This window comes from Nannobrachium achirus (assembly GCF_963921795.1).
Source record: "Nannobrachium achirus genome assembly, chromosome: 6".
In the NCBI taxonomy this organism is placed as follows: Eukaryota; Metazoa; Chordata; class Actinopteri; order Myctophiformes; family Myctophidae; genus Nannobrachium; species Nannobrachium achirus.
This window is the reverse complement of record NC_137815.1, coordinates 31,295,818-31,319,174: the sequence shown is the minus strand read 5'-3', so window position 1 is coordinate 31,319,174 and position 23,357 is coordinate 31,295,818. Positions and strand designations below refer to the sequence as shown.

The 23,357-nt window shown below is 40.1% G+C and overlaps 3 protein-coding genes across 3 annotated transcripts; 2 read left to right on the top strand and 1 right to left on the bottom strand.

The window, feature by feature from the left end:
- Positions 1 to 3,859: 3,859 nt before the first annotated feature.
- LOC308287008 (potassium channel subfamily K member 3-like) lies at positions 3,860 to 4,690 on the top strand (the record flags this gene model as incomplete). The annotated part of the gene is made up of 1 exon (XM_080728129.1): positions 3,860 to 4,690. One exon carries the CDS (start codon positions 3,860 to 3,862, stop codon positions 4,688 to 4,690), a length of 831 nt encoding a protein of 276 aa, XP_080584255.1.
- Positions 4,691 to 8,046: 3,356 nt separating this feature from the next.
- Positions 8,047 to 10,592, bottom strand: ppil1 (peptidylprolyl isomerase (cyclophilin)-like 1). The gene is made up of 4 exons (XM_080727471.1): positions 10,485 to 10,592; positions 9,912 to 10,066; positions 8,637 to 8,705; positions 8,047 to 8,465 (listed from the first exon to the last, which is right to left on the bottom strand). Exons 1-4 carry the CDS (start codon positions 10,538 to 10,540, stop codon positions 8,245 to 8,247), a joined length of 501 nt encoding a protein of 166 aa, XP_080583597.1. The 5' UTR covers positions 10,541 to 10,592; the 3' UTR covers positions 8,047 to 8,244.
- A 2,500-nt stretch (positions 10,593 to 13,092) lies between these two features.
- eno1b (enolase 1b, (alpha)) lies at positions 13,093 to 22,199 on the top strand. Its single transcript, XM_080727811.1, has 12 exons — positions 13,093 to 13,190; positions 15,787 to 15,882; positions 16,125 to 16,220; positions 17,123 to 17,181; positions 17,311 to 17,380; positions 17,758 to 17,891; positions 18,509 to 18,731; positions 19,373 to 19,570; positions 20,333 to 20,534; positions 20,954 to 21,062; positions 21,463 to 21,521; positions 21,840 to 22,199. The coding sequence occupies exons 2-12, from the start codon at positions 15,798 to 15,800 to the stop codon at positions 21,904 to 21,906; spliced, it is 1,302 nt and encodes a 433-aa protein (XP_080583937.1). The 5' UTR covers positions 13,093 to 13,190; positions 15,787 to 15,797; the 3' UTR covers positions 21,907 to 22,199.
- The last annotated feature ends 1,158 nt before the right edge of the window (positions 22,200 to 23,357 follow it).

Here is a 23,357-nt window from a genome sequence, read left to right as displayed (position 1 = left end):
TTTTTCAAACACATTTTTGGACACTGCTCCTACAGATTTTGCCCTAAAATCACGCAAAGCGGTGCACACACAGTATGTCTACAGTCATGTCATCAACATGGAACTGTCCCATTTAGCGCCACCATCAGGCCGATTTTTACATGCAACCTGACGGTCGCTTATCCCCCGATTAGGGCGTCTTACTGGTCATAATGAAATGCATGTATTGTTTTGGTGAGCATTTCACAACAAAAAGAGTGTTGTCCCGTTGACGTTTTATATAGAAGACAAACCTCAGAGTGGTACGCATTAATGAGATGCCTGAGATGACTGTATTTTTTATACAGACGTTTATACAATATTGTTTATATGAAAATTCAGATGTTATTTATTAGCCTATTTGTTTTTATTTCAATTAAACACGTTGTTTTATATATCTGTTTTAATGTAGCCGTTCAGATTAAATGGCAAAGATCAAATGTGCTTTATTTGTTTACGTTTTCAAACTAATTAGAACAACAACTAATGTACAGTATGTAATTAGACCCAGCTGTCTTCTCTCAAGTAACCTCATGATATATAATCAGTTCATTAATAGCACTGGGTTTTCCTGGAACAGAGAAGATAGAACATAAATAGTTGTAATTACTACACTAGGCCTTGATGTATTACCTCATATTTCCCTGCTTACTGTAAGTCGTTCTGGACGTCAGCTAAATGCCTCAATGCCTAAATTGTAAATTGTTATAATTAAGGGGCCAGTTCTAAAGGAATTGTGATTCCAAAGGAATTCACCAAAGGCAACAACACATCTATCTTCCTCACGAACTGGTTCTACCTACCATTATTACAAGCATGCGAGGATCAAGTAAGAGAGAACAGGAACACAGTAGCATTTCAAATCACCCTTAATCATTATGATTAAAGTATGATGTAGTATGATGATTAGGTGATTAAACGTACAGCATGCTGTTGTGTCGGACACCAAGGGCCGATCAAGTACAGTTTAAAAAAGAGAATCTGAACAGAGCATAAGAACATGTATCACTCTACACGGAAATGATAGGAACAGGGGGAAATTTGAGTGCAAAGTGAAATGTAGGGTTAACGGATCATTTTACCAGAATGCTTGTTTTGTTGACCTGCTTTTTGACAGCCTTCTGGCTCATGTCAGTCTTCTTTACCGTTAGTTGTTGTTACTGTCGACTGACACGTTATGTTTTTGTTTAACATCAGAGGATTTACAGGAAGCCTATTGCTACTAAAGCAATTTGATGTTTTTATTATTTTCATGATCCTGTTATTAGTTGTCATTGTACTCACATCCATGCCTTGGTTGTCCCACACGAGCCGCCGTAGTCTGCTGAACAGATGTTATGCTGGTAAGTCCCGGAAAAGACGCGCTGTGATTGGCCAGTGCAGTCACTTTGATTGGCTGTTGTGTCGAATGCTCACCCCAAAACATGAGACTGTGGCGGCTCGTGCGGGACAACCAAGGCATGGATGTGTTTGTAATGACAACTAGTAACACATTCATGAAAAATAAAAACACGTTTAGTATCAATAGGCTCCACTCTATGTTATGAGGGCTGCTGGGTTCTGCTGGGGAAACTGGGCAACAGGGGCATTTTCTGCCTAATAGACCCCAATGGACGGTCATTTGGGGTCAATATAAGTAGGAGAATGAGCTTAGATTCTCCAGAAATAAAGATGAACGTGTGAGAGAGAGGGATCTTCCTTTTTATTCAACTTACAATACGCTAGAGCTACACATAACCCCAGAAAAGATCAATATATTGGTATTCCAATGGATTGTATTAGGAAAACCAAAACACATCATACCCCCTTTTAAAACGGCCGTTTGTGTCAGAAAACATCACAATCAAGAGAAAAGAAAATATGCGATCCCTTTATTAGCCATTTATAAAGCCCTGACATGATAAAAGATGGACTGTGGGATTCAAATAACAGCAAGAAGAGAAAGATTATTGTTGTGCTTTTATTTAATTCCCCCATTACTTTGATTTTGGTCTTTTGTATTGTGCCGTTATTATACTTTGTTGTATGAGTCTGTATTGTGGTAACTGCCTCTTATTTCTACATGTCAAAAATTAATAAAGTGTTTAAGATATGTTGTATTTATTCAATATATTTTGTTTTATACCAATAATTCAGTTGTTCTTTTTCAGTTCTTGCATTTAATTATGATTAGGCCTATATCTTTTTTTAAATTATTATTATATCTCATATTATGGAAGACGTTGCTTTCTTAAAAAAAGGAAAGCATGCATGCATAACACACCAGTCAGCAAGTTTATTATTGTAAAACTAACCATCCCTCCTTTCTAATCAATGTATAATTCTTTAATCTCCCTGGTTCCCTCCAAAATTAGCTATTATTATCCTAACTGTATGTTTATATACAATAATGTATTCTCTATAAAGTGTGTAAGCATCCACCTATACCGGCCTTTACACATGTAAAAATACAAATTCAAAAATTTCAGAATATGTATGACACTGATTTACCATATGACACAATGGCACATTAGGAGTCCAGTGTCTGTTTCTGTCCATGGCAAAAATTGAATGTTTACAAAATTTCCAGCTTGTCTGCATGGCATGACTATGACTGGCATGACGATGACTGTTAGGCCTGGCAAAGATAATGCTCATATTGTTACAGCTGCTGGTGGTGACCTCTGCAGGCAACCTTGTGTAAGGCAAGCAACTATGACAAATCATTACCATTCACTTGTGGGTCACAGCCTCACAGGTAATTTTTTATGGGTCACAAGTAAATATCCCCTTTATTTTTATTTTTTTAATTTCCTTAGATTTGTTTTTAATCATTTCAAAAGATCCCCCCCCCCACACACACACACACAAAAATCGAATTAGTTTTGTTTCCTAAATAATTTCATAAATAAATACCAAAAATGAAAGAAATTCCATAAATTCTAACGAGCCATAAATGAAACTTTGCCTTTACGCAGCAGAGCGCGCGGCCGCGCAAAACATTTAAAAATAAAGAAAGTTGCTGCAGGACGTGGCAGGATCAGGAAACAGAGAAATGGGCGTTTTCCTGCAACATTTTAGCCTACATTTGAGCCACTGCAGATCCTTTTCTTTCATATCCGCTTTTTGAGCGCATTAACGACAGCGCAATGTTGGATTAAATTCAATAAAAAAAAATAATCTGTCAAGACTCGCCATTGGTACAGAAGGCTTTTTAAAATAGCTTGTCATATCTTGTCATTGGTAGTGAGTGAGTTAAACGTCTATAAGGTCTGTGGCCTGTGGCCTAATACATAGCAATCTGGGGGTCCTTGAAAAAAAATCACATCCAGTGTGAAGTGAGTGGTGCTAAGTTGATTTCATTAAGCATCGCTGGGCGTACAACAAACTCTGAGCGCTTTGTGCCAAGATGTAGGCCACGCTTCGGGACGCTTTGTCCAGGACAAAGCCAGATGTTGGAGCTTAGCTCCTTCCAGGAACACCGCTCAAAGGTTTGAGAAACTCTGCTCTAGTCTAGTGACCTGCCTCCTTCTGATGGCTGTACACATAGAACAGCCGTTGCTAGGATACAGCCAATCACAATGGTCGGAAATATTTGTGACATCATCAATTATGCCAATATAAAGGCTGCTGCTGGAGGAGATTGATATTATAACTTGACTGGAGGTCATTGTTTCAACGTGGACAGTATCGTGCCAGAGTGTGCCAAGGTGTACCAAAGTTTGCCAGAGCAGTAGCTCCAAAGGAATGTGCACGTTACCCGTGCTAATACACCGAATGTATCCGTATTCAATTGAAGTCGGTGCTGGCAAGGTTTTCGATCCCAAAGGACAAGGTTAAGTAATGTTAGAGCCTCTTCATCATGAAGAGGCAGAAGAACGCTTGGACTGTTGTTCTCTTTATCTCCATTTTAATCTACCTTGCGGTCGGCGCTGCCATATTCAACGCGTTGGAATCGGAACCGGAAGCAGTTCTTTCGAAGGAGCTCGAGGCGAGAAAAAACGAACTGATGCGTGAATATAACTTCACCAAAGTGGCCTTTGCCGAGCTGGAGCAGGTCATTTTGCAACAGAATCCACACAACAACGGGGTACAGTGGGGATTCTCCGGATCGTTATATTTTGCGATTACCGTGATAACGACAATAGGCTATGGACATGCAGCCCCCAGCACAGACTCGGGTAAAGTGTTCTGCATGTTCTATGCCCTCCTGGGTATCCCTCTGACTCTCATCATGTTCGAGAGCATAGGAGAAAGGATCAGCACATATGTCAAGCGCCTTCTGTATCGAACCAACAGGTTACTGGGAATGCGCAGGCCTGAGGTCTCTGTAGCCAGCATGGTGTGTGTGGGCGTCCTCGCCTGCAGCGGCATATTGTGTTTGGGTGGGCTGGCGTTCTCCCACTATGAGGGATGGAACTTCTTCCACGCCTTCTACTATTGCTTCATCACGCTCACCACCATCGGATTCGGTGACTTTGTCGCCATGCAGAGGAACGATGCTCTGCAGAAGGACCCGTATTACATAGCCTTCTGCTTCCTCTACATCTTCATAGGACTGATGGTGATCTCGGCCTGCCTCAACCTGGTCGTTCTGCGCTTCCTGATCATGAACGCCAAGGACGCCAAGGATGAGAGGATGGATGGCAAGAACAAGGCATCAAGCATTTACTTTATTCCCGAACAGGTCTAGACTAAGGGGTAAGGGATGCAACCCTATGCAGAGTCAGGCAGACTTTGAGTTATTTGTGTCAAGATGTAGGCCAGATGTAGGCCACGCTTCAGTTTACTTAAGCCCCAGACATTTTACACAAAAAAATGTAAACCGTTTGTGCCAGATATATGCCACACTTCAGTTTACTTAAGCCCATTTTTTAACACATTTTTCCCCCTCGGTTTTTGACCGGACAAAGCCAGGGGCACCGTTCAAAAGGTGAAAGACGTATTGTGTGTGATGAATCTTTTTTATTATTTAACTAGGCAAAGCAAGTTAAAGAGGTGGTGCCATAGTTATTTACTTTTTCTGTTTTGTATGTGTCTATGGAGTTAACATCACTCTAATAGACCCCCAGGTGTGGTTATAATGTGCAAATGTCTTCCTGGTGTATTTTTGGTTACTTCCTGAAAGCTGAAAGCCTCTGAGTCAAAAGGCCCAACTGAAAAACACTAAGTTAATGACATCATAAACTCAACCCTCCCCTTTTACCATACACCCAACACTGTGGGTGTGTCTAACTTCAGCTGGGTCACCACACACCTGACAACCAGGCATACTTAATGAACTGGTGGGTGTGGCCACATAAAAACATAATTTTAACACTTTCTGTATCCACCTCTTTCCGCAGGAGTTTGCTGGAGGCGACTGGAGATTATTTGGACCACACTTCCGGTTTAACAGCAGACATACAAGCTCACGTCGCGTCGCAGATGCAGCCTGTTGTGAGCTTGTAAATCACACTCGGCTGCGGCGCCGGAAGCTCGGTACAGCGTCTGCGCAATGCACTATGGGGCGTTGGAAACTCGTGGATACTTTTTTGGAAATAATATTCCTCCTAGTATAATCATAATACCTGATCATCATGTTTTAGGGGGGAAAGAAATCGTGGCACCTCATGTTTAAGAACAAATTTCTAAAAGGCAAGGCCTCTTGAGGGAGAAGGGAAAGGGAGCTAAAATAAACAACAATCAGGTAAGTACCTCAACAACTATATCAGGTGCAAGCAACACAGGCCAGGAAAGAAGTTACGTTGGCTGTGGTGGCAGCACACTTGCTCCCAGTTTAAGCTTCTACCACCACGTCCCTCATGCATGTGGAAGATGCCATAGGTAAAGAGTTCCAAAGTTCGATCTGCTCTTGCCTGTGATACCAGAGCAGAGAGAAGATGCATCCCACAGTGATGGTTCTCCAGAAGCTGTGGTTCGCTGATGCTTTGCCCACGGCAGAGCAGCATGTCTCCACCACAGCACATTGAACCTTGGGCTACAGGGTGGGCGTACAGCACATGCCAAGGGTGTGTGTCTGTCTCTGTTCAGAGTTCACGAGACATAACTCTGTCTAGCCTTCAGGTACGAATACAATACAATATATTCTTTGTTTCCTAGTGGACTGTACACAATCAGAAAATCCACAGTGCAGAAACATGAAACCAAGTAGACATTTTCAGTGCTAGAATAAAATAAAATAAATAAAAATCACACCCAGTGTGAAGTGAACGGTGCTATAAGTATTTTCATATAAACTAGTCTAGTCTAAACTAGTTCGAACATATGTGCTCCGAATTATGTGCAGTTTGGGTTATGGGGTGTGCACAGTAATGTTGGAGAACCCATTCTCCTCAACTGGCCGACAGTACAAAGGCTTTAGCCAATGAGGGAGCAACGTTCTTGGTGACATCACCACCAACATGTGCGACCCAACCATATATGGGCATAAAGATCTGCCCAACGGGCAGATCTTTATGCCCATATATGGTGTTCCATGTTGGAGTGCCCGTTGGGTAGATCTTATACCCATACATGGTGTTCCATGCAAGCCCACACTGTTTTGTAGGAACATGTGCATACAGTATCTCCTTGTATGAGCCGTCTTTTTTTTTTGGCTGACACACAAAGTGAAACGTAGCAGTGGGTTTCTTTTTTTTAACCCTAATCAAAACCAATGGACTTCAGGTTATTCAGTAGAATTGAATGATTGACAGTGTCAAATGCCTTTTGGAGGAGCATGACCATGCCGCAGAATTTTCCCGAGTCTACCTCGCGTTGTGTTTGATGTAGGAGCAATAGAGCAATTTGTTCTCCGAAGAACATTGTGTATCACTAGACATGTGAGACATGAAGACTGAAGTGAGTTTTAGTTGTAATGTTTTATCATGAACTTTAGGCTATTCGTCATAGTAGTATAGTGCTGGGATTGTATTCAAGAATGGTTTTAGCTCATTCAGACTATTAGCAAAAACCATGCTGCCAATTTCCAACAGAGAAGCCCGCGGTGAGACCCAAGCTGTGGGTCTTGCCTGGGCAAGCCCACACTGCCTGGGCCTGTTTAGGTTTGGTGAGAGCTGGCCCTAGCCCACTGCGCCAACAAAAACATGGGCCCTGCAGGGGGGGGTGTTAGCAAGGACCCCTGAAAGTTTACCTTTGGGCTCGCTGAAAGGCAAGACCAGTATGTTCTCCCAAATCTTTATACACAACTTTCCAACATCCCATCGCGCATTGCGCTGAAGGCAAGCGGCATTTCCGGCGTCGCAGCCGAGTGTGATCTACAAGCTCACAACGGTTGCATCTGCGACGCGACGTGAGCTTGTATGTCTGCTGTTAACCGGAAGTGTCCTGCAGATAATGCTACAGTAAAAGTCTTTCGGAAACAGGTGGATAGACCAAGTTCATTCTCCTCAAAAACATTACCGACAGTACAAAGGCAGGGCCTTTTGCCAATGAGAGAGCAGCGTTCTTGCTGACATCACCAACAACTGTGAGCTGATATAAATAACACCTCCCACATGAAATCTTTTGTAGTATGTTCTCCCAAATCTTTATATAGGGGATCTGAGGGATTGAATGTAGGAGAAGTAATGTTGGAGTGCCTGTTGGGAAGATCTTTATGCCCATATATGTTGGAGTGCCCGTTGGGTAGATCTTTGTGCCCATACATGGTGTTCCATGCGAGCCCACACTGTTTCGTAGGAACAGTATTTCTAGTTAAGTATTATTGTGTGTCACTGGAACTGGTATAGGTCTAGTGGCTTAAACCTTGCTCCAGGACATACATGTTATCTTGACTCATTATATCAGCTGTTTAGCTCAAGTCATCCGTACAGTTTATTAATTTGTGCATGACTGAATTTGGATCTATTCTATTCTCTGATTAGAATTTTCCATGTCTGTTTCACCATTTTGGATAGATCATAAATTAATTCCTGACCATTTTTAATACAATGAAAGAAAGTAAACTTCAACTCATTAAGCAGACTTGAAACAAAAGCCTTTTTATTTATTATTAAAAAAGAAAGTAAAAAAAAAAGTATCAAGATTTGTTTAACCCTTTAAGACTGGAACGCATCTGTGTCACTTTAGCTTCTGGGGGTCCCTGGAACAACATACTTAGAGATGGTCGTGGCCAAATACATATCATTTTTGCAGTTCCTTGTCCTGAAAATGTTTGAGCACCACTGATATAGAAATATTTTTTCAAAAGCTTTTGGGATTTCAAAAGGCATTTTTAGAATCTTTCTCAGGTCTATTAGTGGGTTAACTGGCCACATGTGTCCTAAGAATCTTTATATCATCGGCTGGCCGATCTTGGGTGTTGGTCTCCACCATTCCGATGCGATTCAACACCGACATTCCTTGGCACACTCTTCCAAAAATACTGTGCTTTCCATCCAACCACTGAGTAGCTCCCAGGCTGAGGAAGAACTGGCTTCCGTTTGTGTCTGTTCCTGAATTGGCCATCGCCAGAATACCTGCACCTTTAGGCACACAAGTGAAACAAAGACCATTTAGATGCAAAAGCACAATTCTACAAGCTAAAGTAGGTATTATTATTTTTGTTTTTACCTAAATTAATTTCATGGTAAAGAGACAAGAGCTGCCACAATTTAAAATGTCAAGCCATGTGTCTTTGATTTATTTTCAGTTACCTGTGAATTTTAGTTCATGATGCAACTCGTCTTCAAACTGTTTACCATATATGGAAGCTCCACCTCGACCTGTAGGATGAGACAGAAAAACAAGCAAATACTGAATTCTAAAATAAAACTTCAAACCAACAATATACAGTTTTAATATTACACAAAGATGCCTTTGTTTAGGGAGTCTTACTGGTGTTGTGGACTATATGCCTTCCCAGGTCTGGCCGATATGGACAAAATCAAATTTGACAGTGTTTTTTACCAAATACCTCAATGGATATTTTGACGATGTCGTATTGTGATTTGTGACATACATTTTCTTGTAAATCTCACAATGTGTCTCATCATATATCTATTTTCAAAAGATTTTAATACATTTTATACATTTGAAAACGTAACTTAAAACTTAAAATGTAACCCCTGCATAATGTAATGTATAATCTACAGTAAGTACATTTTATTTGATACCAATAACTTTTACTTCTTTCAGAGCCCCGCTGCCCGGTGAGAGGCAACATCACCTTGCGGTGAATTTTAGCGAATCCGCCATTTCAACAAATAAACATAAACAAACATATTCTCATGAACAATGGGAATGTAACAACCAGATTTGTGTGGAAATATAATTTTATATGCACAGATTTATATAGATGTTCGTGTCTTTAGCTTCAGCTTTAGTGCTAGCCCAGTGGGAGGAGAGGAGGTTGCTTTCTGTGGGCTGTGAGTGTGAGTGTGACCCTTCGGGCGATGGGAAGAGAATGTACATTGTAGGTACAGTACATTACTACGCTATTCAACAATTTTAGCCAAAAATTGCCAACAATTTTCCTTGTTTTTTTGTGACACGCCCACTTTAAAGGAGTAGTTCACCCCCACAATGACTTTTTTCTATTGATTACTCACTCCATGGAGACTTGAGTTCACTAATATTGTTTTGCGTTTGTCGCATTCCTAAGACAAAACATTGATCGTAGTAAATTTAACCCCATTGTTTCTGGCATGCAGAATCAATGGGGGTAAATTCATTGTAATGAAATTATTGTCTTAGGAATGTGACAAAAAACAAAAATATTAGTGAACTCAAGTCTCCATGGCGTGTGTAATCAATAGAAAAAAGTCATTGTGGGGGTGAACTACTCCTTTAAGTAAAACATTTGAGTACTTTTCCACCGCTGCTTGTCAGTAAAGCTAATTCTGAGCAGTACTTCAGTACAGCAGCTTCAACACAGCAGCATAACCCAGATGGGGGCACCGTCTGCGACTTCGCTTGTGTGATCAACGCACCTGTTCCTGTAGGGTCTCCACCTTGCACCATGAAGTCCTTTATGATCCGATGGAACTTGGTGTTGTTGTAGTATCCCCTTCTGGACAACTCTGCAAAGTTCTTGCAGGTCCTAGGGGCGTGTCTCCAGTACAGTTCCAGCACAATCGTCCCCATACTGTAAAACATTATGAACAATGTTCCTCACACTGTTTCCCACTTTGTTACTGTTACTCTTGTCTGTTTGTCTGGATTGGAATTTGTAATGTAGGTGCAATGTTATCCTCCTCCATAGCATTAACACACACACACACACACACACACACACACACACACACACACACACACACACACACACACACACACACACACACACTCACGGAATATTTTAAGATTTAGACGCATTTCGACCTAATGGTCCTCCCAGACACAAATCACCAAAACTTGTCTGTTGTTGGCCCATGTGTTTGTGTTTCTTTTACATAGTTTGGGTCATGGTTCCAAGTCAAGCTAAGCTAAGCTACCTTAAATTCATTCATTGAACTTAGGTACATAAATAGAATTATAGCTGCATTATTAGCTCAATTGATACTTACGTTGTCTCCAAAGCAACTGTGGGTGGCTGCCATGAATCTTGGGGTATCCCTGACATTATTACTAGACTATAATAGTCTCACAACAGGCAAATAAAAAGCTAAGCGCGTTATTAACAAATGAAGTAGCGAAGCGGAAGCATTGAAGCAGCCGACGGCACAACACACCGGAACCACACGATGCACTCACGCTCCAACTTTTACTGCCGCCTACTGGACCAATAAAGTATAACGTCATGCCACCCTTGCACTATGGAAAATGCTCCTCTCCCTTTCTCACTCTATCCATTCCAGGACCACAAAGTAGTCAAACCACAAAGTTAAGTTATATATTGATATGTTGTTTCATTTTATTTTTGTGTCATGACATTATTATGCTTATTTTTCCCCTCTGTGAACTTTTATTTATTTTCTCTTTTCTTGCCTGTCTTTATGCTCTGCGCAGCACATTGGTTCGACCTTGGTCGTTGGAAATGTGCTATAAATAACGTTTGATTTGATTTGAACTATTTATGACTACAAGTGAAAGTTGCTCCGTCAAATATATAGGCCTACTTCAAATTGCTGAAGTATTACTCAGTAGTACAATTAGAAGTATGTGGGAAGTAGCATGTGGGGTAACGCCATGTCTCTATTGAGTAGGCCTACAAAAGGACCCCAATGTAAACAAGCCATTGTGCTTTCTTGGGTTTAAATCCCATGTGTAGAACTTGTATCTGACTGTATAGCCTACTGTGCTTTCACTATATACAAACTGATAATAAAGTATTAAATCAATCAATAAATCAATCAATATCGGTCTTCTTCCCAAATGCTCCTTGCAGTTCCCCCAACAAGCCTTAAAACTAAAGGTGACCGGGCCGTTTTTGCACAGCCAGCACACCCTGGAACAATGGTCCTTGTACATCACGCTCCAGTTCCACCATTGAAAGGTATAGCATGCATGATGCATCATTCTGCGATGCAGATCTGTTTCTGAAGCATAAAGAGAAAGCAGACAGAGATCAAGGAAGTAGGCCTCAGTGGTGTCTTTGTTAATTTTTCCTCACACAAGTCTCAATCAGTCAAGTGTCAACAGAATATGCTCAATAGAAATCTGAATCAGGATTCCAGATTCTCATGTTGTAGAAAGTTGTTCCTTTTGATTGATTGATTGATTGATTGATTGATTGATTGATTGATTGATTGAAGACTTTATTAGAAGTTATAGGAAAAGGTACAGTTTCATGACGGTAGCCTACAGTTCAACTAAAAGTAGTTCCTAGTATAAGCTTTTCTGCTTATAAGTTATAACCTTTATGTATCTCATATAACATTGAATGACAGATAGAACACAGTATTACTTTACTATCATAACAAATAAAAATAAAATATATTTACAGTGGAAATTAGGGGAAGTATGGGGCTTTTAAGCCGTGACATCATTTTGTAGTCAGACCTCCAAGCAGATTTATTATCAATATCTGTCCCTCGCTATTTCAACAGATCCGAGACAAAAATAACGACTAAAGTATAATTCTACCACTTTCCTTTCAACAACAAAGAGAAGAAAAATTAGTAGTAAAAATAGTAAAAAGATTCACGGGCGCTGGGGCCTTTTGGAAAAGTTCTCCTCTGCCTACAAAATGATGTCAGACTTAACAGCCCCATGGGCTTAGTCTATTACAAGTCTCGAGTAGCAGCCGCATGTGACCTTCAGACTGATTTTAAAGGAAGTTAGGGATTTACTATCCTTTTAAGGCGTAGGGCGTTCGGTAGGGCGTTCCACATGTTAGTGGTATAGCAGGAGAAAGAATTTGAACACTTTTTAGAGTCAAATCTGGGTTGAACGTGATTTGTGGAGCTGCCTCTGGTCTGTCTGGTGGACATCCTTGACGTTTAGGAAGTATTTTGTCAGGAACATGGGTATTTTGCTGTGGTGCATCCATACTCTATGGGTGCATCTTGTATGGTTTATTTGGTGCCCACCTGACCAACCTGATAGACCTGACCTCCTGTTTGTTACCCTCAAGAGATTCAGGCAGCTAATCTCGCGATCTGATCCACTCCTGTCGCGAGAAAGACAGAGAAATCCTTCTTCTTTACGCCCACTCTCAGGCCACACCCAACCATTGCACCGAGCCAACGCTATATATCCCATAACCCGGAGGGATGGTCGCGCTGTAATTGGCTTATTTGGTTGTCAGGCAACTGCTGCTGTAGTGTGTAAAATAAGACCATCATAACTACAGTTAATTTTCCATTAAATAATTTCCACTCCAATTATCTCACAGAGGGAAAACATATTATTGTCTGGGACACACACACACACACACACACACACACACACACACACACACACACACACACACACACACACACACACACACACTTGAAATTCTGCACTTTTGGTACTTTAAGCAAGAGTACATTTTGATACCAATAATTTTGTACTTTTACTCAATTCAATTTAGAATTCCTGACTTTTACTTGTAAACCGAGTGTATACTTTTACGTATAAAGTAAACATTTGAGTAGCCTACTGTACTTTTTCCACCGGTTATTATATCCCCATAGCAACCAACTAGCCAATCACAGCGCGACCGTCCCATCTCTTCCCAGTAATGATCTTTCCAGCGTTAGGATTGACAGTGGCTCAGTGCTTCAGAAGAACATCTCCGCAGTTCCTCCTCTCACTTTGCAAACAGTACAGCAGCAACAACACATCTGGTAAGTTAAGTGTGTGGTTATTGATTGAGCGATGAAGTACCGACTCTTCCGCGTGTTTGCAATGAATTAGTTCGGTGTTGATTGAATGTGTGTATAACGTTACTTTTGACTTCTAGATGTCATTCAAGATTACAAGCGAAAGCCCGGATGCTAGTTATTAGTGTGTAAATGCTCACCTGACGGTGGGGTGAAGGAGAGGTTCTGTCTGAACATATAGAGGTCAGAGAAGTTCATGTAGTTGCATTAGCCAGTGGTGTAACCGTGTAAAGTAGCTAAGTAGATTTACTCAAGTACTGTACTGAAGTACAATTTTGAGGTGTTTGTAATTTACCTGAGTATTTCCAATTTCCAATATAGGCTACTTTTACTTCTACTCCAATAACTCCATACGTCTCCGATCTTATGCTCCACTTTATTTATTTGAAAACTTCAGTTACTAGTTACTTTGCAGATAAATCTGCAAAGTCATTTATATATAAATGATTATATTATAAAATATACATGGATCCACTTTAGCCCTATTTTATACCAAGGCTATTTGAAAATAGCCATGCGAGCTTGTAGATCTGCTATTTTCTATTTTCTTCATTTGTTGTACTTATGGTACTTTAAGTATATTTTGATGCCAATACTTTCGTACTTTTACTCAAATACATTTTTAATTCCGGACAAAATTGTAACACAGTAGCCTATTTCTATATTGCAGTATTACTGTTACTTGATTGAAAAGTGTCAAGTGTGAGTACTTTTTCCACCACTGGCATTAGCTATATTATAGGCCTACTGTTTAAAACGCATGACAGTCACAGAGTAGCCTACTGTCAAATATGTCTAGTATGTTTACTATAACATCCCAGTCATTTATATTTTCAAAATGATTAGAAGTTAATAAAAGTGTATCAATCAATCCCAAAACGAGTTGACGTTATTATTATTCATTGTTATCCAGGTAACACCTAACAAACACATAGCCTGCCTTACTAACATTATGTGTGTTTAAAATAAAAGAGGGGATCAGTCGACAATTTTGAACTTGAAGTGTATCACAAATATTGTAAAACAACACATATTTAACCGTGAAGGATGCATATGGGTAGCATGTTCCTCTAGAGTCTAGACAATTACTGCAGTGTCTGAGTTATATGACTCAGCAAAATTGCATTTGGCAATGACACAGCAGCACACATCTCAGATTTCACATTGGCTCCGTTCACATGGGCTTGTATAATCCACTTGTATTCAGAATGACTGCTCATTCAGAATAAAAATTCTCAAGTGAACACCTCAGAATGGGATCAAATATTCCATTCCATTCTGAATGAATTTTTATTCGGGTTTGGAGGGGTAGTACTATATGCAGTTTGAATCGGAATATAATTTTATTCAGGTTCTATGTAAACAGTTGGGTATGAATCTCTGTTCGGAAATGAGTTCATTCTGAATGAATACATATTGTCCATGTAACCGCAGCCAATGGTGCTACACAGAATACAAAGATGATTGGGAATTCAGATACACTAAAATGTAGATAAATGGCTCAGAACATTAATTCAGTTGCCTGCACTTTGTCAGGAGATGTCAGCAGTGCTGGTATGCAGACAACACAAATGGAACAAACGCTTAATACAATACCCATCCTAGATCCATTGAATGGACCTCGATCTTTACATTGAAGATAGATGCATTTCTTTTATTTACCTCTGACTGTTAGCATCTCCAAGGCGAGGCACCACACCATTCCAAATGTGTGTTTTTTTTGTTTGTTTTTTGTAATTGGAGATGGGTTTGAAAGGATATCTGAAAAATATATTTTCACCAAAACGTTGATCAGAGAAGAAATTAATACAAATATAGGAAATAAAACATACAAAGATTTAGTTTTACCACTCATGTCCCTGGTTTGAGCATTGTCATTATCGGCATAAACAAGGGGTGCAATATTTCATTCTTTTTTAATAGGGCTTGTTAAGTGGTAAAACTAAGCTTTAGCAACACAACGCAACACGTCACAATGCGACACGTTGTGAGCTCTCAATTAAACCAATTTATTTTTGTTTAATGACATGCCCCCAAAATAGAGACACCAAGGTTAATGGTCAAGGGCTACAAGTATTTCCAAATGTGGAAATATCAAGTGGCTCATGTGAGAGCAGTGTACATGTATATTATATATGCTTGAATCGATACAGAGGCTTCAGTTTTCATTTGAATATTGAGTAGCACAGACCGGAGCATCCTGCAATGGGAAATGTAATCTTCTTTTGACAGTTAGTAAATGTTGCAAATCTTGCAACTCAATTGTCATGTGATTAATCAGATGAGGAAGTTCTAATCCAATTAGGCTGCTGCTAGCTAACATGTTAGCACTGCTAAGCTTACATCTAGGTCAGGACATTTCAAGTGAGTAAGCCACAAGGAGGAGGCGGTGTAAACAAGGTAGGCATACCGTTATTTACACCGAAGCCAAAGGTAAAGGGGTTTTGATAACTTTACATGATCCGATTCAGAGTGGGTAGATGCATCTTGGTTTCTTGTTTAAAGGGGTTTTTCAAGGTAGTGGTAAAATAACCAAATGTATTTTTTTTTCTCTCATCAGGATTCTGCACCATGTCTATCCTCAAGATCCACGCCAGAGAGATCTTCGATTCCCGTGGAAACCCCACTGTAGAAGTTGATCTTTACACCGAAAAAGGTCCATTTAAGTTTCCCTACAACATAATAAAATGTGTGCATCGAATCAGATTATTTGCACAGTACTGACTAAAGCGCCCATGTGTTGCAACTTCCTTCCCCCCCCCCCCCTCATGTTGCAAGTTCAAACGTTATATTATTATTTGACAAGCTAGGAACAGGAATAGTACTGTACTCCAGAGTTGCATGGTGATTGTAATTGTTGTAAAAAGTGAAATATTTTAATGTTGTTCTACCCTGCAGGTCTGTTCAGGGCAGCTGTACCAAGTGGTGCATCCACCGGAATCTATGAAGCCCTGGAGCTTAGGGATAATGACAAGTCACGCTACCTTGGGAAAGGTTTGTACAGTATATGTGGGCTTTGTTGTCTCTTTGGTGAATTAGCATGACGACGATTTAAATGTACTGTGTGTTTGTGAAATCCGTTGTCCTTTATTATTATAATTGTCCATGATAATTTGCCTCCTCTTAATTTCAACTTTTGTTTTTAGGCAAGGTGCATTTGTATACTATTATTCCATTCTATCCTAACGCCTGATTAATACTTGGTCGTATGATGGTGTCTACACTGAAAATAGCAGGTCTACAAGCTCAGGTGTCACAATGTGATGCATTGTGAGCTTGTGGATCTGTTATTTTCAGCACAGGAGACTTGTCGTTACGACTAAGCATTAATCAGGGATAACTTTCCACTATCTTTTTCCAGATGTGAAAGATTTTAAGTAAGTTAGTGCGTTTTCATCACTCTGCTTGAGATTAACCAACATTCAGTCTAGCAGTCTTTAGTGATCATAACATCTAAGTTTGTTTGTGAATGCTGTCTGACAAATCTGATATGGCTCATGAATTCTGCCATTTCAGCATGTGGTTTGCACAATTTAGTCTAGTGTGATTGATTTACTATGATATGTGAATGTTGATTGTTGTAATTTCATATTTTTAATGAATGGATATTTTTTAGTTTTTGTTGCATTCCAAACCAATAATTTGACTAGCAGTGGTTCCCTATGGAGACACAAAGGGTCTTGGCTTAGGAATGATAATAATTATTTGAAGGGCTGTTTTAGTTACCTCAATAATCCGCATGTCTTTTTCAAACATTCGTAACAAATGTTGCGTGCATGGTTCCACAAACGTATGTATAAGGTCGTTTATTATTTTTGAGGTTTGCACTTCTTCTACTCTAAACTGTATACTTTGTTTGAAACAACAGTAACATGTTAAATCTCCTCGCCTCACAGGGGTCTCGAAGGCTGTGGATAACATCAATTCAACGATTGCACCTGCTCTTGTTGGCCAAGTAAGGAATCTGCAATGCTTTGTGTTTGGGCAGATATCAATAATGGATAATATTAACTGTTATTGGTTTAACTTGATTTAAATAAAGCTAAAATAACTGTTTTCATGCTATTTACCTCCCAATAATCAGGATGTATCTGTAATTGAGCAAGAGAAAATTGACCAGATAATGCTGGACATGGATGGCACGGAGAACAAGTGTAAGTTATGATAATAACACTTTGCTAACTGGCCTTTTGCTAAGCAGGTCCAAGTACAGACACAGGTTCATCTCACTAGGACTAGAACATAGCATTTTGTTTAGATCAAATCAAATCAAACTTTATTTATATAGCACGTTTACAAACAGTCGAGCCGAACCAAAGTGCTGTACAGGTAAAAACACAAACAATACAAGCAGAAATAAACCGTTCAAAGCAAAAAAAAAAATTGTGTACCTTTCCTGTTTCCTTTTTATAGTTCTGGCACTTCACAAGAGAAACAAACTGTTTACCAAATAAATGAATGCCAGTTAAAGCATGCGGTTTGGATATGTTCACAACCAGCTTTTTTCCCCTCCATTTCTTTCATGACACAGCCAAATTTGGAGCAAATGCCATTCTGGGCGTGTCACTGGCTGTTTGCAAAGCCGGTGCTGCAGAGAAAGGAGTCCCCCTTTATCGTCACATTGCTGACCTTGCAGGCAACCCAGAGGTCATCTTGCCTGTGCCGGTGAGAGTTCTGTTTAACCCAATTAATACCGGGAACGCATCTGTGTCACGTAACTACTTTAACCATTTAGGCCTGGACACATTATTACGCAATATTTTATGCTTTAAATATAAAAAAAAATAGCAGATATACAAGCTCACAGTGCAGCACCGAGTGCCGCGCTGCGAGCTTGTAGATCTGCTATTTTTGAAAAATCTTGAAAATTTTGACCCAATTCTATAAGTGTCTTCTAAGTTTTTTTTTTTTTTAACTATGTTTCTGTCAGTGGTTCTCAAAATGTTTCATGCCAAGGACCCCCAAAACTACATGTATTTGACCACGGACCCCCATCTCAAAATATGTTGTTCCAGGGACCCCCCCCCCCCCCCCCCCCCCCTCCCCCCATCTCAAAATATTGTATCAGGGACCCCCCGGAAGCAAATATTTGAGTTACAAATGTTCGCTTTCAAAAAGATATATTCAAAGACACATTTTTGAAAACTGAAAGGGTTTCCAGGGTTAATGTGGTTTAAAACACAACAGCACTAGGGAAGCTTCCTCATATTTTGCGTTCTTTATACATTTTATAAACCCCTGCAATTAATCAGGCGGGTTCACCATTCTTGTTCTCCTTGCAGGCCTTCAATGTGATCAATGGTGGTTCTCATGCAGGCAACAAACTTGCCATGCAGGAGTTCATGATCCTGCCCGTCGGTGCCAGTTCCTTCAAGGAGGCCATGCGCATGGGAGCCGAGGTCTACCACAACCTCAAGAGTGTCATCAAGAAGAAGTATGGCCAGGATGCCACCAACGTGGGTGACGAAGGTGGCTTTGCCCCGAACATCCTTGAGAACAAGGAAGGTACAGTAAGGAAGAATCACCAGCTTGATTACCAGTGTTCAATCAAACCTGTTTAGTCTACTCTAAAACAGTGATTCCCAAACCTTTTAGCTCGTGACCAAAAAGAGAGCTTAGACGTTTGCCCTGGGACCCAAACTAGTGAAACTGCAGATATTCAGATAATGAAAACTGCAGATCTACAAGCTCGCAGCGCGTTGCTTCGCGCCCCATTGTGAGCTTATTGGCTGTTTTCACTACTTAAACATTTGTTTTCTAATTTATGTAATTTCTTAAAAATGTCTGTCTTCATGAAGTTACAGAAAAATCATTGAATTTGTTTTTCGTTCATGGAAAAAAACTGCCTTTTTGATAATGTATAATTAAAAAACGAAATGTAGGAAACCAAAAATTAAGGGACCCCTAAAAAGTTTTCCACTACCCACAAATGGGTCCTGACCCACTGTTTGGTAAAATTGCTAAGATCAGTGTCTTTTCCATAAACGGGCATTCAGCAAGAATTCTACCCCTACAAACAAAAACGACACCAAGAAACTGCTCAGAACTAGAATATGTAGAGGAAACACTACAGATTTAAGTTTCACTTCACCTTCACATTGATATATGTATACTTCATGCCTCTTCTTTCTGGACGTTTCTTGTAGCTCTGGAGCTGATAAAGGAGGCAGTTACCAAAGCAGGATACATGGATCAGATTGTGATCGGAATGGACGTGGCAGCGTCTGAATTTTACAGGGATGGGAAATATGACCTGGACTTCAAGTCGCCCGATGACCCAAGCCGCTACATCTCACCTGATGAGCTGGCTGACCTCTACAAGAGCTTTGTTAAGGATTATCCAGGTAACCTAATAGTAATCGATGCTGGAAGAGATATGTGTATACTATGCAATCTGTTTTTCTTCTTTTTTACGAAAAGAAAATGCCAAATTGTAGTTTATAACAGGGCAAGGGTAAGTGGCAAGTGTTGAGCAAATGCTGAACCTTTACACATTTAATTAATTGAATACTTCATTAGTCAGAAATGTAAACGGCACAGTAAAGGACCCTCCAGATGAGCAGCGGTTGCCGCAGGGGCTCCCGCTAGGATCAGCGGCGTTCGCGCCGCGGTGAGACACAAACACACTTGCTCAGTGAGTAAAAGTAACACACAAAGTCCTGGGGACTTGTTTTCATTGTGGTCCTATAAACTGATTCTGTATTTTAGAACGGGGGTCTTCAACAGGGGGTCCTCAGAGTTACTACAGAGGGTGCTCCAAATTTTTACAGCTAACGGCCTGTTAGTTAGTTTTACAATGGTCTTTAACAAGGATTTATTTATAGATCTTTACAGCTAATGGCCACCAGGGGCGCTCTAGCGGGAAGCAGGAAGGACACCTGCGGCTTATAGTCAGGTGCGGCTTATATATGTAAACATTTGTTTTTTGTTCTAAATTTAGCTGGTGCGGCTTATATTCAGGTGCGGCTTATAATCCAGCAATTGCGGTATATAGAATCTATGACAAGGTTGTGGGGGTCCCTGCTTCATCTCTCTCTCAACTAAGGGGTCCCTGGCCTGAAAACGTTGAAGACCCCTGTTTTAGAACCATAATCTCTCGTCCACAGTGGTGTCCATCGAGGACCCCTTTGACCAGGATGACTGGGCTGCCTGGACCAACTTCACGGCAAGCACAGAGATCCAGATCGTGGGAGATGACCTTACAGTGACCAATCCCACGCGCATCACTAAGGCGGTGGACGAGAAGGCCTGCAACTGCCTCCTCCTGAAAGTCAATCAGATTGGCTCCGTCACAGAGTCCCTGAAAGCGTAAGTCAACACTTCATTGAAACCTATTATGTATTACAGGTTTTATTACAATATATGAATCCTGCACTACTTAACCCATTTAGGCCTGAACACATTATTACGCAATATTTTATGCTTTAAATATTAAAAAAATAGCAGATATACAAGCTCACAGTGCCGCACTGCCAGCTTGTAGATCTGCTATTTTTGAAAAATCTTGAAATTTGGGCAAATCTTTGATTTATTTATTATTATTATTTTAAACTATGTTTCTGTCAGTTGTTCTCAAAATGTTTCATGCCAAGGACCCCCAAAACTACATGTATTTGGCCACGGACCCCCATCTCAAAATATTGTATCAGGGACCCCCCAGAAGCAAATATTTGAGTTACAAATGTTCACTTAATGTAAATGTAATTCTCCATCGTCTTGTAATGCAGGTGTAAGATGGCTCAGTCCAGTGGCTGGGGGGTGATGGTCAGCCATCGGTCTGGAGAAACCGAGGATACCTTCATTGCTGACTTGGTGGTCGGCTTATGCACTGGACAGGTGAGTTTCATATAACACTTGTATTACGCCTTGTATTATGAGTGTGTGTTTTCTGAATAGAACGGAGATCACGGGGGCTCTCTCTCACACACTAAAGGATGGAAGTATATTTAATGCTGTTGCATGGAGGCACATAAAAAAAAATACCTTTCGGTGTCAAGCCAACATTAATAATCATGTCGGGTAAATAAATAAATATTTGGAAAGGGGTTTCCATTTTCATATAGGAGAAATTATCTTCTTTTATATATATATTCAGATCTACAAAGATGCCGTGCCATAATTAATTAAAATTTAATTTTCACAAAGACTGAAAAGATGTATTTAAAATGTTGCTTTAATGTATATGTTATGATATTTATTATATTTCGAGAGATTAATTAACCTTTAACCCCTACAGATCAAGACTGGTGCACCATGTCGCTCTGAACGTTTGGCCAAGTACAACCAGATTCTCAGGTAAATTGAATTATCGATTTATTTCTGATTCAACAGATTGTCATTGTCAAGGAATCATTGTTTAGGAAAGTATTAATTTATGTGAAACTAGCAAGGGGTTAATTGTTCCCCCCCTAAATTAGGAGCCAAAATACAGAGCCAGAACTAAGACTTGTACACGATTTCTGGCAGTTTTTTGGCATTATACTGTACATGCTATATTGTGAACTCGTATTACAATCAACATGTCTTAATATTTATGAAGTGCATTAAAATTAAGATGGGGCAAAGGGAAAATCTAAGGATACATTTTAATTGTGCTATTCTTGCATCTTTTAGAATTGAAGAGGAGCTTGGAGACGCGGCTCGTTTCGCTGGGAAGAATTTCAGAAACCCGTTGGTATAGTGAATTAACTGTGTGTATACCAGCACATAGATTCCCAAAGCAAATGCATGCTATTGCACAGTAAAAAATACATGCCATTGCACAGTAAAAATGTTAACGGCTATTCCTAAACTAAATCCATATTAACGAATGTAAAAAGAGTGTTGCCACTGAAGTGTTGACAGTTAGTTTGCTGTCAAGTTCCTGTTAATTGTGTTTCATCAAATGGGATACATTTCTAGGTATACTGTATGTACTAATTGTGATCACAGAAGCTGGGCTTAGTAAATAAACTATTTTGCTTAGCAACAAAATGCAGTGTAATTATTTTGTATTAACTCTGTGTGTGTGTGTGTGTGTGTGTGTGTGTGTGTGTGTGTGTGTGTGTGTGTGTGTGAGAGTGTGAGAGACACAGAGGACAAATGGACCTTTACAGTTAATTTTGGTTCCATTTGTACACTCAGATTTACAGACCTGTAAAGCCTGTATCAGAGTCTACGGTGGAGACCTATCCACCGCAAGTCAGAAAATAAGTGCAGGCCATCATAGTCACGGCCCACAGTGAAGTCCTTTACCCCGTCTAGACCGGTTCAGGTCGACCAATCAGTGAACGGGGTGTAGAGCCTGCCTGTCTGATAGTAAAAACAGAGAGATGTGTCGGGACTCACGGTGGAAAGCTCTCCACCGCGAGGAATGATGTAACTTAGTTTCATGACTCAAAAAGACTCGAAAAGACTACACCGCGGTGTAAAGCCTTCCACCGCTGACCCGACTATGATACGGGCTTTAGGGTCTGTGAACCCCCTCAAGTAACCCTCAGTGTCCCTGGACCCCCTTTTAGTTATTGAATTATATTAATTATACATTTTACTAATAAAAACTAAAAGTGATGTCAAGTGCAAGACCTTTTGACAAAGTATGAAAGAGGTGGTTCAGTTATTTTACATTCAGTAATCTATTACAGGTTTTTTCAAGATCTCTTGGCTGGCACCCTCTCTCTGTGAACAGCAACATATTGATTATTTCAATTGATATGCCTCCACTCAGTCAGACTGGGCAAGCCAATATTTAATCCTGCTTTTAAGCTCCTATGATAGATTATGGGTTTTAACCATGTAGCACTGGGATTCCCTGTGAATGAAACGTGCAATACAAATACATTTTATTATTGACGTTTTATTTTCATTCATTCAAGATACTCTATAGCTGGGACATAACCCACTGTAGCATATGATTGTGGTTTAATGTACTATGCATGTCACTGTAAGATTGATTTATTGACTACTTTTGTAGCTAGGCTACAATTCATTGAGAAACATGGAAATGCATGGCAAGGAGTGGCAAAAGAGACATTACCGTGACCGCCTATCCTCATTCCTCGTGTACTAGCCTAAATAGGCTATTAAGCTTCGGCATTTGGTTTGGAATAGGGGCTGCATGGGTTGGACTGCGCACAGTAAGTGTAAATGCAA